Source organism: Cylas formicarius, unplaced genomic scaffold (genome assembly GCF_029955315.1).
Source record: "Cylas formicarius isolate icCylForm1 unplaced genomic scaffold, icCylForm1.1 PGA_scaffold_3__17_contigs__length_32017465, whole genome shotgun sequence".
NCBI classification, from domain to species: Eukaryota; Metazoa; Arthropoda; class Insecta; order Coleoptera; family Brentidae; genus Cylas; species Cylas formicarius.
In genome coordinates this window covers 10,911,317-10,931,255 of record NW_026844326.1, presented here as the reverse complement: position 1 = coordinate 10,931,255, position 19,939 = coordinate 10,911,317, and the positions used below count along the sequence as shown (strand labels likewise).

At 32.6% G+C, this 19,939-nt stretch overlaps 1 protein-coding gene across 1 annotated transcript in view; it reads left to right on the top strand.

Moving 5' to 3' along the window:
• Positions 1-19,594, top strand: part of LOC132699469 (runt-related transcription factor 2-like) — a 64,103-nt gene extending 44,509 nt beyond the window's left edge. The window contains exons 4-5 of the mRNA XM_060666205.1: positions 18,234-18,416; positions 18,476-19,594. Of these exons, the coding sequence (XP_060522188.1) occupies positions 18,234-18,416; positions 18,476-19,128 (836 nt within the window). The 3' untranslated portion in view covers positions 19,129-19,594. The remainder of the gene's footprint in view (positions 1-18,233; positions 18,417-18,475) is intronic.
• The last annotated feature ends 345 nt before the right edge of the window (positions 19,595-19,939 follow it).

Below are 19,939 nucleotides of genomic sequence, written 5' to 3'. Positions count from 1 at the left end.
ACAAACGGACACAGTAATACATTTACTGTTTAAATCATCCTTATACACACAAAATAGCTGCATTTCACTCTTTTATACACAGACTTCCTAATACGCCACAGAACATTACAACAAAGAACTTAATATCATTAATCAAATTGCACAGAACAACGGCTACAATCTGTCCATTATCGATAAAATTATAAGTAAAAAACAAATCCAGACAACAGTAAACTAGATTTATCTGAAACCTAATACAGAATATGAACAATTTAAAACAATTACATACATAGGAGAACCCAGTGGAAAAGTTTCAAAACAGTTGAATATGGTTTAAAAATAACTTTCAGAACACAATAGGAAAATTTTTAAAAGACAATAAAACGAAATGTCCAAAATCTCAAAAATCAGGTGTCTACAGGTTGAAATGCGGATTTTGTCCTAAAATTTATATTGAACAAACAGATAGATCCTTCAAGAAACGCATTAACGAACATAGCGTTTCAAATCAATAGTCTAGATTCAAATTATGTTACACACTTAAACACAGAAAAACACATTTTGACAACAATTTTGATATTTTACATACAGCCACAAAATGTAGAAATTAAATTTATTGGAAGCCATGGAGACAATTCAATTGAATTGAATTGAATTGAATTGAATTGATTTGATTGAATTGAATTGATGTATTGCTTAACTATCAATTAGATCTAAATACTTATTATAGATTTAAATTCATAATTAAACTTAAATTCTCGCAACAACATTAATTAAGGGTTTATTGTTATTTTTCGGTATATATAGTAGCAGCTAGTTTGTAAATATTACATTTGACAAAGACACGGTGTTATCGAAACAATTGTCATGTGAATATATATATATAATTTCGTGAAAATCTCAACTTTTAGTTCTTATTTATTTTGTTAAATGGATTTTCATCAAGTAAAAGCCACCTCTGCTCAATATCTCAAGTAGTGTAATATTAAGCTTACGCCTTTACAAGTCATAATAAAAAATTATACAAATACGAATATGTTACTCAAACGAGTTTGATTTATCCAAAAACTATTCATATCTTCATTAAATTTAATTTGACGGATTTATATAGAATAGAAATTTATACACAATATTCTATTTCAAATATAAACATAGCAAAATCGCTGCTATCGTACACCTTAGACTAGTAGAACACAAGTAGTTCTTTACTTAAACCCTCAGGATGAAGAATATTGTAAAATTATACCCCATTTCATTCATCATTCATTCATATTCATTGTTGTGCTTTCTGAACAGTTCTAGATTTTGCCTTACATATAATATAAAATTTTAGGCAAAAATACAGAGAAAAGATAGTAGTTGGACTGTAACAAACTTATCTCTTACAACAATATCTCGTTAAAATTCGTATCAAAAAAATTGTTTTTGATAAGTTAGCTATTAACATGAGTTACCCAGCCAGTGTCAGTGATAAACTTCACTGACTGTCCATTCTATTGGTTCATTCTTAATGTAAAAAAGATATTTTGGATTTTATTCAGTAGATTGACTTTATTGGTCAGAAACCGGTCTTCCGTTTTTCCTAAATGCTCGATGCATTATTTTTTCATAAGCTATTTGGGTAATTGGGTCGAAGAACTGTTTTATTAAGTCACAACAATTCGACAGATCATTGATGTATATAAAAAAAATAGAATATTGTTTTATACTTCCAACGAAATTTCAATTTCTAATTTATTTATTAATAGTTTTATTGCAAATTATCCTAGACATTTTCAGAAAAAAAGGCTTTACAAGCTAGTTTTGTTGTGCAAACTTTTTAATTATATTAAAAGCAGCGTTTAAAAGCTCATTGAAACTTCGTTATTTGTATTCAATAAAGTGCGTATGTATAGAAATCACACTTAAGGAAATAATAATATGTTGATTGCTAAATGTTACTGTAAGAGTGAAAAGGAATTTCTGGTTAATGGAAAAGTGTATAAATATTGCAAAACTGACTTTAGAACACTTCTCATATAGTTTACGTGCGGTGTTGAAAATGTTCGATTGGGATGCGACATTATTAAAGGGAAATAACAATTTACTTCTTAGGAAGATTTGACAAATTTACGATCGTATTAGAAACGAGTTTTTAATTTGTTCATATTTGTATTTTTCGCAAAAAAAACTACATTTCTTTGCTTATTCACATGACAACTCGGGTACCCAATGATATCAAGATAAAAAGAGTCACTCATCAGAGGCACTTGCAGATATTCGATCACTAACAGTTGAAAACGAAATTGTCGGTCGTTGGTGGACTAATATAGCATTGATTTAGCATTAGATAGCATTAAGTGTTGTATTTAGAATATTAGCAATAGACGATTATAGTGTAAACTATAACGAATTCCTTTTTTCTTCCTTGTGCCGGCGTTATCCAAGTTCGAAATAGCTGCGATGGCGTAAACTAATAAATCGAAGCTCGTTAAACGAATCAAAGGTTCTGAACGCACCGGAGCCGGGTGAAAAATATTAAATTTCCTATATACAGGAAGTAGCGAGCGACTAATCAAAGGAGAAAGAGCTTAGTATAAAATAAATACGGCAATTTAAAGACGAGGGTGGGGTGAAAATTTAGAAGATCCACTCGCAATTAAAGTAGCCCTTAAAGATAAGCCGAAGGCGTAAAAAACATTTCCCGACAAGGAAAAAACTTCGTTAGGGAATCCCTAAAAGACAACATCCGTTGCCCTCACCGGGTTAGAACCCCTTGACTGGCTTTTCGTTGTCACCTTAAAAGAAAACGTTTAAGACGTTTCGGGTTACATCGTTATCAGTTAAATAAAAACGTAACTTGTGGCATATTGATGAAGCGTTTTTTAAGCTCCGGTTTGGACAACCTTGGTCGTTTGTTGTGCATGAAATTGCGAATAGATCGGCAGTGGGTAAAAACTGTTTTTTTTTTTCAGTAATGTGATGAAGAGAATTAAGAAAACGGTATTTTTGGCGTTTTTCTCCCAAGCGTTTATCATTCGTCGATTTATAATATTTAATTCCGTTTTTATATTTTTTATATTCTTACTTACATTTAAATTATTGACCACACACTTTTTATTAAGATTATTAAAAACCTTTAGAGACTTAAACTTTTAAATTTTGTTCTATTCGAAGTTTAAGAATGTTTCAAAAACGTCTTGTTGATATATTACTTAATTTTAATGCGTAAGTTTTATTGATAAATTGTTCATGTTCATAAGTTAGTAGATTTGTTCATAAAATGATGGAGAATCGTTGAAACATTGCCTGTTGAACCTGATTATTTCAATATTTTGAACATGTTAATGCCGAAATTACGATGAAAGTGTGGATATAGTTCTAGAAGATCTGTTTACATTTGCGGCAGTAAGGAATGTTTATTTTTATACTTAGTATTTATATTTATTACTTATGAGAATGTAAGAAAATATTTAGCACTCTATTTACATTAATTTCCAATTACTTGAAGATATATGACGAACCTAGGAGAAAATATATGTCATTGAATGTAATGAAATATTTATTACAATATTCTACTTTGCCTGCATATTTCCTGGGCTACGCTACAAAGCTTAAAGCTTACATTTTTAAGATTTTTCTTATGGCTACTATATTATATTTGTACTTTTGCTAAGTAGGGTTAACCATTTAATAATACGTCCGAAACGTCTTGGAGATATAATATTTTTTAACTATAGCGAATAATTCGTTGTTTTAGTAATGAGACAGCGGATGTAAATGTCTGTTTATTATAAACACACTTCTTAAAAATTTAAATATATTTTCAAATTCTTTAAAGGTATTATAAAACTCAACATTGCTTACCGGAATAATAATCGATATTAAAGAAATAAATCTGTTTCAAACCGGCTTTAAAAGTCAGGGAGGAAGGAGGATTATCAATTTTAACATACTTTCTATCTTTGAGACTACTTATAACATGATACTTAGCAATGTACTGTACATTAATCGTTTGCTTCAAAATATACCACGAACCTAGTAAAAAGGATGTGTCATTGAATCTAATAAAAATCTAATATAATATCCAACCTTGCCAATACTTAGTACTGCAAAGCTTTTGGCTGAAGTGCACGTTTCTTCTTACTTAATCGTTCAAAAATCAATATCATAATATTTTCACTTCAGTTACTTTTCCTGAGGATATTTAAACCCTACTGAACATCTGCGTTAAACTAATGCAAATACAAATCTCGGCGGACAAAAATGTTCTTGTTATTTCACCAATCTTGGAAAGGGTAACTACGATAAAGCCCCCGGTCAACTTATAATAGCTACAAATTAGGTGCTTTGAATATCTTCTCAACATCTCTGAAAAAAATAAATAAGAACTAAAAGTTCAGATTTTCACGAATTTGATAAAGACACGGTGTTGTCGAAACAATTGTCATGTCATAATATATAATTTCGTGAAAATCTGAACTTTTAGTTCTTATTTATTTTGATAAATGGATTTTCATCAAGTAAAAGCCACCTCAGTTCAATTCTCTGAAAAAATTTGATGTTTTAATCGCTACCATTAGAATATAATTTTAATAAAAAATAACAACATAAAAATCGATATGTCTCAATAGGGGTTTGTTCGGAAAGAACATGTAATACCAATTAAGTCCCGGAAATGTAATTACAGTAGTCCCAACCGTAATTTATCCGCTTTAAATATAGTCCCGAATTCCTCTTGCACGTGGGATTTAAATAAGTTCATTCTGGGCAAATGGAGGAGGCAATGACATTTATCTTGGGGGTGGGCCAGACTTAGTCGCCCGTCCAGCGACGATTATTCAGGCCCTTTTAAACGGAACCAGAATAATGCCACTCCGACATTAAAAGGGTTACGGGCGTCTTCCAAAATGTTAAGATCGACTCGACTCGTTAAACCAGGTTACATTATTCTGTCTGCGCCAAAAATACCCCTGATAACACCGGAACAAAGTAATATAGGAAGTGATTTCTTTTTTAATTAAACAAATTTCCCCATTTACCAGGTTTTTGTTTTGAATTGCACTTTGTTCAATGACTTCTAGCCCAATTTTATCTGGATAGTATAGACATCTATTTTATATTATTCAAATATGTGAGTGATATGAAGCAGGAAATTTTAATTAAAATCAATTTTTTCTGACGAGTCAGGTTGGGTCGTCTATTACATATATTTTTTTGTTATTCGTACATACGTATAAGGTACATACGTAAGTTGGATATTTCCCTGGTAAATTCCGAAAAAAAAACTTAAAAAAAAATCAATCAATCAAACCAATCAAACTTGACATAATAACCTGACTTACGTTAGATTCTCTTTACGCGATGTTAAATATAATAATAATAAATATATTATGTACTTTCTTAAAATTCATGTCGTTCCATTTTTTCCATTACCTCTTCGCATCTTTTTTAATAAAACGCTTTGAGCTGTCTTAAGGGTAAAACAAAGCAAATCTTTCGAGATGTATTATAATTTTTAATGAAAATACCAATGAACACTTCTTTCTTTTTACCGTCTCCTAAAATAATTTTATATCTACCTGTGTTTAATATTATTTGGTTTGGTATACTACTTAGTTTAAGTTTATTAGTAATCCTTCTAATTTCGTGTGTAATACAACGTGTGTTGAATCGTGTAGGAATGTAGAAAACACTATTCTATTGAGACTAAGGAAGTTATAAACAATGTTTATTTGACTCTCATTGAACCTGGTGCCAGCAAGCAAGCATCTTTAGAAGAAACGGCCACATTGACGAAAATTCCAACATCAACTGTATGGAAAATTGTGAATAATCCCATTTCAGCCAGGAAAAAAAGAAGCGATGCTGACATTTTCTCGAGTATAGATGAAAGTGATCAAAATATCCTCCTATATCTGGTGTCACTATGTCAGTTTGAGGTTGACTTTTCTTTTGTACAGAGCGTTAACACTATACTAAATAATACAACAGGGAAATGGTGGTTGATGTAGTCAATTAAATATAACTGCTCTAATAAGCCATTAATTCTATATATTATTTAAATATTTTCTATATTTCTGCAATAAAATGTCGCTTGTTCATATCAAAACATCACATATGGCTCGGTCCGAAGTGACTTCTAGTAACGAAGTTGACGTAGTAAAATAAAAGGAAAGGAAAGGTATCTTAGCGGAGAGTTATGCCAGACCAAAGACAAAACGACGAATTCCTTAGAAGTCTATCGGTCAAATTTACTGGAGATAAACTACAAAAGAAAAGCTGATAAAATAATGGTGAGTTTACAGTCACTGCAGTGGAGGAAATATCCACAAAGCCAATGTCAACTCTTATCGAGACTGAGGTTAACCAAACCAGAGGCGACGAGCTATACCAAGGAGCTACTTTCGAAGCTGTGCTGTGTGTGATGAGAGGCGAATTAGATGGCGTGAGTTAAAATTGTCGAAGTAGTAGAGGAAACCCAAAAAAATAAATGGACATGTTGGTCTGAAAGCAACTCGGATATGTGTGGTTTTTTGGGACCACGCTATTATTTGTTGTGTTATTCAGCGTTTCTGTTAGATTTTGACTAATTCCTATATAACGACTATGATGTCTGGAGGACGAGTCTACACCTGGTTACTAGTTTTGGTTCCAGTGCCAATTTTTTGCTTTTACCTTTTTTAAAATTTAACTTGGTGTTAAACAAATGGGCACAAGATGATCTGTAGAGGTATGTCAACTAATATGATTGAACATTTTGCAATTTTTATCGAGTTCTTTAATTTTGTCGAATAAAGTGCATTTTTATAATAATTCCGGGCCGATCTTCATTCAGTCTTAATTCATGTATATTCCACTCTGCCATCATCTATTGAACCCATGAGCTAATTTGCACTTTTACCTGATATCTTCATTCGTAAGTCTGTCCGTCCTTGTGTTACCAACGATGCTTCTCAATATTTTTCAGAGCTTTGAAAATTATGATATACCAATATTACATATTTTGAAATATATTTAAAACATATTTAAAAATATAACACGACGTATTCATATTTAATAGTTATTGAAATACCGGACATCAGTACAAGGCAAGGTAAAGCAGTTTACGAATCAAAAACGAAAATAAAAAAATAAGCAAATTAATACCACCGAAATGTGGCAATAAAAGAATAAAATCACTCGTATTTCAAACAATTAAAATCCATTTGGCGAGTCCGGTCGTGTAACATTCCGGTTCTCTCTTGATATTTGCAAATGTCAGACGCACGGGCGCTGGCTTCGTCTGAGATATCAGCTCCCCGAGATATCAGCAACAGCAGGCGAGACTATAACTCAATTACACATTTTCCCACTTTGTTTCGACGCTCGACGTGTCGGTCGACCTTTATACCCTGGTTCTGCGTTTACCCCGAACGGAATAGTATTTCCAGATTAACTTGGGGATGTATTCAATAGACCTAATGCAGGAAAAAATTGCGTTCCTTCTACAAACTTTTATAAAAGCAATTCGGAAATATTTGATTGGAGAATTATCGGACTGTTAGTCAGCTTTTTTGATTTAATTTTAGAATTGCAATTGAGCTTAAGTAATTGGAAAACTGCAACGATATTCCAGCTAAAAAGCTGACTCCGTTTTGCATGAATGCCTAACATAAAAAAATTGAATAAGTTGTAAAATACGTAATTTGCTTGCGAAAGGTCTTGTAGAGGGAAATCTAAAATACGGATCGGTATTGAGATGGTCAATTTGATAATATGTTTGCAACAAATTTTATAAACGACACTTTAGTCATAAGAGGAACGGACTGTTATACGTCAAAATTCCATCTTTAAGGTTTTCTATATATTATATTATACAACAGTTTGATAAAGGCCGAGTTTGATTTGGTAAAGTCTGTTCATAGATATAAGAAAATGACTAACTGATACGAACTAAGACCCGGGCAAGCTGTAAGAATGAAATATGGCCGAACAGGTCCGTGCTTTGCTTAGAATTTAATTATTTGGGGTTTTGTTAGGAAAGATACTAAACAATATTTTTTTATTTATGTATGTATTTATGTTTAAATCTAAAATAAAATCACAAATTATTTTTGTTACCTACTTAAATTATTTAAAATTATTCACATAGTATATCAGTGTCACTATCGCTATCATAGCCTGTTATAATTATTATTTGTTCTATATTATTTGCAATATGGATATACGATTGTTCTGCTGTTTCTATATGTTTAACAGAAGTTGCCCAACTTTGTGGAGAGATGTTAAGGACTTCGGTTTCTATAAGTTTGAGGACATTGGAGTTAACCCGGGGAAAAACATTCTTACGACGAATGACAGATTTCAGTTGGTGCCAAACATGTTCAATGGGATTAAATATACGGTGGTAAAGTGGAAGCCTTAAAACTGTATGCCCTGTATGCATAATTATCACAGACGTATTCCTTTTATAGGTTCAAGCCTTGTAGAACTTCAATTAATTGCTTTTTGGTATAATCTTCGTGAAAATAAATGTCGTTATTTTACATGTGGTTTTGGATTGTTGGTTTTGTACCACATGGTTTCAGTCAACCATCTACTGTGATAACTTGCATTGTCCATTACAATGACGCTATTAGGAGGAATGTTTGGAACTAGTTTGTTTTTAAACCAACTTTCAAATAAATCAGCGGTGGTGTCTTCAAGGTAATCCAGAGAAGAATCTTTAATATTTTTCGCAGACAGAGAAAGTCCATTTTGAATCCAACCATCTTTAGAGCCAGCATGCAAAATAGTTATTCTTTTACCTCTTTTTGTTGGCGCGTTTGTTTTACACTTATCAGTTGAGTCAACCCAATCCTTTTCCGGGTTATCATAAGTGTCGAACCAAGTTTCATCCAAGGAAATAATTGGCCTTCGTTGTTCTCTGTAAATCCTATTTTGTTCTAGATATTCCAGTCGCCATTTCCGAATTCTAAAAGATTCCATTAAAACTTGACTTTGGTCAATTTTTTTAAATCTAAAACCCATGTGTTCAATACGCTTCCATAAGGTAGTTCTGCCACATTTAACACAGGTTTCAACTTTTTCAAGCCTCCTAATTAAGATATCTAATGTAGGCACGCTTTGTTCCTCGTATAACTGGTAAATTTTACGCCGTAGTATATCTTGATCACTTTCATCTATACTCGAGAAAATTACAGCATCGCTTCTTTTTTTTCCTCGCTGAAATGGGATTATTCACAATTTTCCATACAGTTGATGTTGGAATTTTTGCCAATTTGGCCGTTTCTTCTAAAGATGCTTGCTTGCTGGCACCACATTCAATGAGAGTCAAATAAACATTGTTTATAACTTCCTTAGTCTCAATAGAATAGTATTTTCTACATTTCTACACGATTCAACACACGTTGTATTACACAGGCAATAAGAATGATTACTAATAAACTTAAACTAAGTATTATACCAAACCAAATAATATTAAACACAGGTAGGTATAAAATTATTGTTTATTACGGATCACAATTTTACCTGAATTTAAATTCCGAAATTTTAGGTTATAGTCTTGTTGCATTCTATGTTAATGACCACCCTTGGATAATCCCATTCAAAAGCAATTGGTCACTTTCTTATATTTATGAACATACCATACCAGTGGAGCGACTGCTTAAGCCGTGTAGAGTTCTATAATTCTTCTAAATCGAAACACTATTTATCATCAAATATTCACAGATTTAAAAAATGGATGTGAATACATACAAGAATTAAATTGATTAGGTACGCTAAGGTGTATTTAAAGATCTCCTCTCGTCAATTATTTTTTTTTTAATAGAGATGTGGTTTTTTATAGCCATTTACAAAAAAATGCAAAATGCCATGACATTAGGAAACTCAACGAAAAGCAATACTGAAAAAAATGCGGTAGTTATGCTTGATGATAGTTTTCCGGTAGCGAAACACTGCAGCTAAAATCTAAATACACCAGGATATAGAGCACAAAGATTTCTTTTTCCTAAAATTAACCGATTTTTAGATATTGGACATATTAAATCTCGATTTTTCCGAATCACAATGTATTTTTGAAAATTATCGGAAATTTTGGAATGGCGAAAGTACAAAAATAATAAAAAAAAAAGAGTAGTAAATAACAGTTTGATAAAGGACATTTTAGTCACGAGTTTGAATTGGTACAAGCGGATCGAGTGCTTAACAAACGATTTTTTGAAAGATGAGGCAACATGTATATTGTTTTCTTTTCCTGTTTGTTTTCACTTTCCTGCCCTATGCTTATCTCTAGCGGTTTCTTGGTACTAGTTCCTGTAGAGTAATATAATTCGGGATGTTTAATGTTTACAAAGTCGTGATTTATCCATCTTGTACAAAATCGTCAAAAGTCTTGTTTTTCAAATGCTGCTTATCATAAAATAATCTGATATATTTAAAAAAGGATAAGTTTGTTACATTATAGGGACAGTAAACGTATTATCTTCCCGCGGTTGCCAAATTTCCATTGGTTGAGAAATAAAGGACTTGTTTGTATGGTATTGTATGTAATGTATTTTTTTTAAAATACGTATCTGTCTTTTTATAATCATTCACAAAAAATACAAAATGTTATGATTTTTGGAATACCTAACAGAAAGCAAAACTGAGAAAAATCCAGTAGTCATCGTAATTGATGATGGTTTTTCGGAAACGAAACATTGCAGCTAAAATCCAAATATGCCATGGTATAGAGCGCAATAATAAAACTGCTGTCGATCTAAATTAACCGATTTTTTGATACTTGACATAGCATATTTCAATTTTTCTGAATCACTTTGTATTTCCGAAATTAACGGAAATTTTCGAATAGCGAAAATGAATTTTTAACAAGCTCTAAAGCTTTTCTCTAACTTAACCGTTATCGTCATTTTAACCATTCTCGATTCTCTATGAATTAGTGGGGATCCAGTGTATTTCTATAAAGAATTAGAATTTCTGTTTGTTATATATGTAATATATTTAATATAGAACGGAATATATGTAAAATTTTCTTGGCTCAAGTCTGTTACCAGCCACAAGTGACGTTTTCAATTTTAGTTTCCGAAAAACAAAGAAAGGAAAAGCGGAATAAAAGCATAGCCCACCTCACTTTTTAAACCACCCGAGCAACAACATTGTGCGTCATATAAATGCAGAATGCAAAGTTCGTAGCGGCACCGGTATACACGATCCTCTTAGTTCCTGAAAGCAAAGGGTAGCGTCTTTGTCAGTTTAATCCTCATATTTCCTGCAAACAATAACTTGGGAGCTCCGCTTCCGGAAAAGCATCCAGCATCAGACTGCGGGAGCGAACGATATAGTCCAGGCTTAAAGCAAGCGTTCGCCGCTCATGCCTGCAGTGCGTTGTCTGACTAGAACGTTTTTAGTAAGAGTTTGGTCTTAATCTCCTAGTAATACGCATTTTTTTAAAAGCAGTTTACGTATTTTTTAATAAGCATCTGCCAAGTAGAATTTATCTGATTTAAGTTAAATGTTAGTCTCAATTTATAGTATAATTATACCTAAAATAACGGACCTGCTTTACAACGACGTTAGAAGCAGGTCATAGACACTCAATATTTGGTTTTCCGACGGTGATAATTAATTTTACTGTCAAATTTTGGTGAAAGTCCGTAACGTTATTTTCACCTTTGTTCATTTTGTTACTTTTGCCTGGTATTTCTATTCCATTTCCTGTGTGCCCCGTATGGTTTATTGTGATATTTTACCGACACCTGATGAAAAAATAGCTGCTTTCATTTACAATTTGATTAGATATGGATACAACCAAGTCGTTGAAAGAAACGTTTTACTGATCCAAGTGGAATGTTAAAAACGCAGGATGTTAGTAAGTTTTCAAATAAAGAAATGCCTGGAAGAAAGTTTGACATATAATTGTTTTGCAGGCACAATGTAAAAATGTTATTTTGAATTGTCGATGTCTACAGTGGGTCCAATTAAAATTGCATGCAATAAGACCATTTCCACATCACAATTTAATATATGGATTTAAACGTCAGATATTATTCTAGTGCAATTTGGTGCGGTCAAAATTGTAGTGTAGTGACATTGAAGTAATTCAATAACTTGAGGTTACCGTTTTGGTGGGTATTGGAATTTAGTAAACTGCTGACTTGCACATGCCTATACGTTGTGTTTCTGTGGTATTTTCATTAATCCAGGGTCTGTACTAGTGATATTTAAATTGGTCGAAGACACTTTTGCAAAAATATTTAGTAACATTTAGGTCGTAAGGTTATTTCAGTAGGGCCTTTTAAACATTTATATAAATTATTACAGATTAAGTTCATTTGCTAAAAATTCTCGTTTGGTTTGCCAAGATACACAAAAAAAGTAAAGCCATATGCCTAAGATTTTGATTAAAGTATTTTTGACGTCGTTTGTAGTTCAATTTAGAATAAAGTGTCCTGGTCACCCAAATCCGTTAGTTGTATATCTTCAACTCTAAGGTTGTTCGCACATACGTACACATTCACATAAACTTGTGTACTCATATCATTTTGAAATTAGTGTATTATGCAACAAGTGCGGTAAACGATAAGTGAGTGACTTACCAAACGTGTTGCCAAGTATACTATTTCTACAACCGTTCGTTTTTGGGTAAGTTTTTGCAAAACAACACTTAATACATTGACTGACATGGCCATCAGAATTGACTCCGATCCGTGGGACAAAAAATTCACATGGTAAAGTAACGCTTCCCGAACGCTAGATCGGTGTGTAATTAGGTATTTTGCAGAAGTGAGTACAAAATGAGTATTAGTAGTTGAAGAATTGTTATAGATTATAACGATTGGAATTGTTTTTCCTTGAGCCCAATGTTGTTATAGCGTATAACGTATAAAAGTCATTTCGAACTTGGTACGTCACACGCCTGGACTAAAAGCCGCGAAAACTGGTTTTCCGCAGGGATCTTGATGGAACAGTTTAGCGGGGTAGTCGTGTGGGACGCCAATGAGGCCGCGACCTCCCCCACTCTAACCAATGAGCCATCTTAGAGTTAACCCTTTCCGTTTAAGCCGGAGTACGTTGTACGTTGAAGTCAGCGAACCAACTGGACGGATGGAATTTAACGTGTCACGAACAGATGTCGAGCTGCAGAGCGTTGCGACTTAGAATTTAATAAAAATGCCCTGCTGCTGCTCTTTTTATCCTGCATGTTTCTTAATTGTGCTCGTTTCGTAAGGAAATAGCGCTGGATGGACGATTTCACTCTACTAGACGTAGTTTTAAGTTGCAATTCTTTGCTGCGACTGCATTTGTTCCGATTTTATTATCACAAGGACAACCATATTTGGTCTATCAGAGTCCTGAACACTTCATGAGAACCGTGGAGCTAAGTTAGTAATAAAGCAGCCGATATTTCGCCAAACGTAATTGTGTCTATCTATGAATTATTCGATTGACTCATTCCTAAGTATGAGAAAATTTGCAATTGAGCGTAAATATTTTAAAATGACACCTTGTGGAAAACAGTATATTTTACAGATTGAAGACTTAGATCTCCCATAAAATTGGAAACTGGGTTCCAATTACATTTCAATTGAGCGTTCATCCTCAGTCTTTATAATTTTGGTTTTCACTTACAGTTAATTTTGTTGTTGAGGGACACATCCGGAAATTGATACAATTAAGTGGGAATTTAATGGGAACGTCAGGAAATCACTCTCTTTTCAGAGGATATTGTTTTTAATAACTAAATGTTGCTAAGTTAAGATGTATTGTGGTTACAAAAATGAGAACTGAGAAAAACACAGTTATGATTAAGTAAAACTCCTGCAGTTTGATGACTGAATATCGGTAAACGTGAGATCTACAAGCGGAAAATGAAAAATTCGTTGAATATCAATCATTCAATCAATAATAATAATAATAATAATAATAATAATAATAATAATAATAATAATAATAATAATAAAGGTATTCACTTGAATTATCGCTAATATAACAATAACAAATTAACAATTTGACAAAAACGCGAGATTTAGTCTATAAACACTTTGTAATACTGTTTTATTAACCCGAGGAAATAGAGGAAGAAAAGCATATAAATTTACATTTTATAAGTTGTAACTTATATCAAACAAAAATGATTAGTGTTCATGTGACAATCGTCAAATCACATTTAGAACAAAGTTATTTGGAACTTTCTTTAATTTATTCATACAGTAGCTTTTGAGAAACTTAAGTTTTAAAACGTTTGAGGTTAATTAAGTTTTTCATTTTATTTGGTAAATTATTTAAATATGAAACAATATTATATGAAAAGGAGCGTTTAAAATTTCAGTTCCACTGGCGCGTGCATTCTTGTTTTTTGCTTCAACTTTTAAGGAAAAGTGGGGATGCCTGAATATTTCCAGAATTAAATGTCAGAACGAGCATTTTTTCTAACTCGCAATTGTTGGAGAATACTCTTCTTAGGCTGCCCAAGTTAATAAGTTTGAAATGACGTTAATTGAACATTTATACAATTGCTAAAATGAAAAAATTGTGTTGGTGCATTAAAAATTTCAAAAGTTATAAACAATTAAAGATGGTAAAATGAAGTGTTAAGTTTTTTGCTTATAGTTAGTGAATTAATAATTTTTTTATATTTTCAAAAAAGGTTCCTTAAAGAGGAGGATTAATAATTTTAGTTTAACCTTGAAAGTCGCCGCATGACGCGCGCAAGTTAGGGAGTTACAATAAGACATTTTTTAGGATATATAAAGAAGATTCAAAAATTTAAAGCAATTATGGTAGACCATTGTAAAGTAACAAGTTTTTTCTGCTTTCGTCTGTAAAATGCCTAATTACACAACGATCCAGCGTGCGGGAAGCGTCACTTTACAACGTGAGTTTTTCGTTCCACGGATCCAAGCCTCTTCGGACATTTTCGGGATATTACCGCACGGATTTGGGAGCAATCGGATGTTTTCGTTTCGGATGTGTTCGTGTTTTCACTGACGGTCATGTCAGTGAATGTATTGTATTAGTGTTGTTTTTCCCCAAAAACTAAAGGTCGTAGAAAAAGTATAGTATGTAACAAGTTCGGTAAAATTTTGAAGTCACTCGTTTATTAAACACTATTTCAGGGACTTCCTTTATCATTGCACATTAAAAAAATGTATTTAATTAATTGCCGTACAATTTTTCCGCTTTATGGAGCCTTTCTTGTATTTTATGAGTAAAATAAGATGGGGTGAATAAAAGTTACAATTAATTTTATGCTTTGTTTATAATTATTTTTTGAAGTGAACATAAGAAGAAAATTCACGGTAATGTAATGTTTTTTTTTTTTCGTTTGTCATTAACTTACCATTTTTAAGTTAACAAAATACATTTTTTCACCAAAAAAAATGTAATCGCATTTGTTTATCAATTTTTTATAAACAAATGGACTATTACCACATTTTGAATTTTTTGTTACATCTTCATGAAGAAGTGACATTTACGATTTATGACGCTGTAATTTTTAAAACTTTCGCACAAACAAGTTAAGAATTTGTTTATAACAAATTGTTAATACAATAAACAATGAAATTGTTAACGAAAAACAAAAAACTTGAATGAAAAATTTCAGCGGTGATAGGTTTTTTGAAATTTTTAGATTACCATAATTTTTTTTAGCTTTTGAAATGTACTTTATATTCCCAAAGAAAATTTTTATTGTAACTTACTAACTTGCGACGCCATTTGCGCAACCTCAATATGGCACTATTAATAATATTATTAATATTAATATTAATTAATTAATTAATTAATTAATATTAATAATAATTAATTAATAATAATTAATAATAGTTTGGAGAATCCCAATTTTTTTTTATATATTTCCTCCTCTTTAAGGATGTTTCGTTCAAAATCCAAAAAAAATATTAGTTTACGAACTATAAGCAATAACTAAACATTAATTTTTACCTTTAATTGTTTATAACTTTTGAAATTTTTAATGAACCAGTCCAATTTTCTCCCACAATTATCTAGACATTATTCAGAGTCGAATGAGCTATAACAAATAATTTTACTAATAGCGTTATTTTTAACTCATAAACAAGACTATGAACGCGGCACTTGATGGCATGCATGCAACAATATAACTATTGCTGCAATTAAAGGTATCGTATGTTCATAGATATAAGAAAGTGACCAAGTGCTTTTGAATCGGATTATCCAAGGGTGGTCATTAACATACAATGCAACAAGATTATTACCTAAAGTTTCAGAATTTAAATTCAGGTAAAATTGTGGTCCGTAATAGAAAATAATTTTATACCTACCTCTGTTTAATATTCTTTGGTTTGGTATACTACTTGCTTTAAGTTTATCAGTAACCATTATTATTTCGTATGTAATACAGCGTGTGTTGAATCGTGTGCGAATTATGCAAAAGGCTAAGGAAGTTATAAACAATGTTTATTTGACTCTCTGAACGTGGTGCCAGCAAGCAAGCATCTTTAGAAGAAACGGCCACATTGACGAAGATTGGAAAATCAACTGTATGGAAAATTGTGAAAAATCCCATTTCAGCGAGGAAAAAAGGAAGCGATGCTGACATTTTCTCGAGTGTAGATGAAAGTGATCAAGATATAGTGCGGCGTACAATTTACCAGTGATACGAGGAACAAAGCGTGCCTACATTAGATATCTTAATTAGGAGGCTTGAAAAAGATGAAACCGGTGTTAAATGTGGCAGGACTACCTTATGGAAGTGTATTCAACACACGGGTTTTAGATTTAAAAAAATGACAAATGGCAAGTTTTAATGAAATCATTTAGAATTCGGAAATGGCCACTGGAATATCTAGAAAAAATTAGGATTTACAGAGAACAACAAAGGCCAATTATTTACTTGGATGAAACCTGGTTTGACACTTATGATACCCTGAAAAAGGGAAGGGTTGACTCAACTGACAAGTGTAAAACAAACGCGCCATCAAAAAGAGGTATGCCGGCTCTAAAGATGGTTTATTTGAAAGTTGGTTTAAAAACAAACTAGTTCCAAGCATTCCTCTTAATAGCGTCATTGTATTGGACAATGCAAGTTATCACTGTAGACAATTGACTAAAACCCCTTCCTCATGTGACACAAAAGCAACAATCCAAAACTACGTGTATAATAACGACATTTATTTTTACTAAGATTATACCACAAAGCAATTAATTGAGGTTCTACAAAGATTGAACCTACAAAAGGAATACCTCTGTGCTAATTATGCAAAAAATCTAGGGCATACAGTTTTAAGGCTTCCACTTCACCACTGTATATTTAATCCCATTGAACATGTTTGGTACCAACTAAAATCTGCCATTCGTCAAGTTTTTAACATCCCTCCATAAAGTTGGGCAAATTCTGTTAAACATGTAGAAAAAGCAGAACAATCGTATATCCATATTGCAAATAATATAGAACAAATAATAATTAAATCAGGCGATGATAGCGATAGTGATACTGCTATATTATGTGAATAATTTTAAGTAATTGTAATTTTATTTTAGATTTAAATATAAATACACACATAAATAAATAAATATTGTTTAGTATCTTTCCTAACAAAACCTCAAATAAATAAATTCTAAGCAAAGTACGGACCTGTTCGGCCATATTTCATTCTTACAGCTTGTCCGGGTCTTTCCTTAATTCATGTCAGTTGGTCACTTTCTTATATCTATGAACAGACTTTAGGGTCGGATACGTTAATGAAAACAGGATATTGGTATTGCTTTCCTTGCCTATAATGTTAATAAAGAAATAAGAACTCGAAATAATGTCGCATCTTTGGGAATATTTTCAGAATGCTATCATAAACACGAAGCACATCAAACGCTTCCACAGGTGGAAAAGGCATATTTACAAATAAGGTCACCAAAATACACTCTAAATTGCTGCAAACTTAATATGATTGACACTCATACCCTATTGTTATTATTTTTGTTATTTGTTATCCAAACCACCATCATTTTAAAAATTTCGAGCTTCCTGTGGACAGCATTAAATATCATTAACATTTTAAATATATTTTAACACTAAATTTTTGAAAGTAATCGAATCTATCCTATCTTTAAAATGGTGTTCATTTTAGCTGTCTGGAATATAAGATGATTTCTTAATAACATCCAAAATTTGATTAGGGGAGGGAATCTGCGGCTATTCTATAAATTCAAAAATAATTTCCAGCGTTTTGTCTTGGCCACTTTGGCCATAACTTTTTTCACAGCAGCAAGCCTTTTAGAATGAAAACGACTGATTAAAGTAATCATTTTTTCAGGTATCGCGCATCACCTGGCAGGTTTACCGGGCCCACCTCCGGAATGGGCTCTGTTAGGGCGCCACGCGTACCCCCACGGACCTCTAATCCCCCACCACCATCATCATCCACATTTTCCGCACCACATGTTTGCGTCGCTGGACCGTCCACTTACTCATCAGTCGTCACCGCGAACCTCCACTGGTAAAAAATGTTTGACCAAAGCCATCTCTATATTCACCAGGTCACTATTCCTATTTCAGAACCATCTTCCACATCGTTAGGACCTATATCAATAAATTGTGGGAGCGCTCCTCATAGCACGACGTCCCCAAGAGGCTCGCCTGTACATGTTGGATTACTGGCCACCGCCGATGGGTCAAAGTCACCACAGGAGGACGACATATCAGTCACAGCATCGCCTACACCTTCGCCCAAACCGTTACCGGCGTTCCCAGGAGTTAATCCTGGCATTCACAGCAACCAACAGTTATTTAATAACGCTTTAGCTGCTAGCTTATTCTTAAACGCTCCTCTTCTGCCTGCTCCTAGTCAGTGGTTTTATTCGCAACTTTACCCACACGATTGGAGTTGGATCAACTTACGACACGCGTCTCTGGACCAGTCCCATTCGCCACTGGAAGATAACTCTCAGCACCCTGACAGTTCTAGCGAGAAGGTGGACGTCACTGAATTAGACGACGAGGAAAAAGCAGAAAAATCGGATACTTCGGAACCGTCGGAGAACAAGAAAAATTGCCAGGGCGTAAATTTGAGCATCAAAGTGGAAAAACTGAAAAAATCATCCGTTAAGTTTGATAAGCAAAAAGATGTCGTTTCGCATGATAGAGATAGCCTGAAGAATGCCAGGAACGACAGCAGTGGTAGACAGTCAGATGTGTGGAGGCCGTATTAAATGAAAGTAAATTTGAAAAAATGTTTAACAATATTTTCGTATTATCCTCGGTTCGAGAATATCGGTGGTCATAATATTTTTCTTGTTGAATTGAATATTAACGGTAATTGTATTTCGAACCCGGTATATAAGTCTGAGCCAGTTTATATTAAACTTATTATGATAAATTTTGACAAAGACATATTTATCAATGAGATACAAGGAAAAAACAAGAAATTGATTAAAATGTTTCAAGGAAATTGACTTTAAAATGTGCTGCTTAGGAAAATTGTAAACAATTCAATTATGTTATTAATTTGTGCTTACTTCTTTTTATCTTCAATATCCGTATAGTGCTAGCTCTTTTAAAAATCCTAACCGCACTTGCAATTTTTTTTCTGTTTAAATTTTTACAAAACATTATCCCACTTATGTCGATAATAAATATTGTGTAAATATTCGTGTAAAATGAAATACATTGTTATAAATCGATTAGGCTCTTTTGAATTCGGTTTTTTGTTGATTATTATTAATTAATGATTTGTAAATAAATTGTTGTATTATATGTCTCTCTTTTTGTTCGTTTAAATTCATGTACACTGGTTAAACCATCAAAAACTTCAAATTAAAACAATTCCACCTTAAAATTATTCCTTGCACAGAGGAGTGGTAGCCGTAAAACAGAACAAATGGCTAAATGGTAAAATAGAAGCATTCTAATATGATAGAAGTTTTCTGGAAGGCTTTCGTACCATCTTGAATTTTGTACATGGAATATTTTGTGATTTTTTTCCACTATCCTAAATTATTCTACACTGTATCCTTACAGATA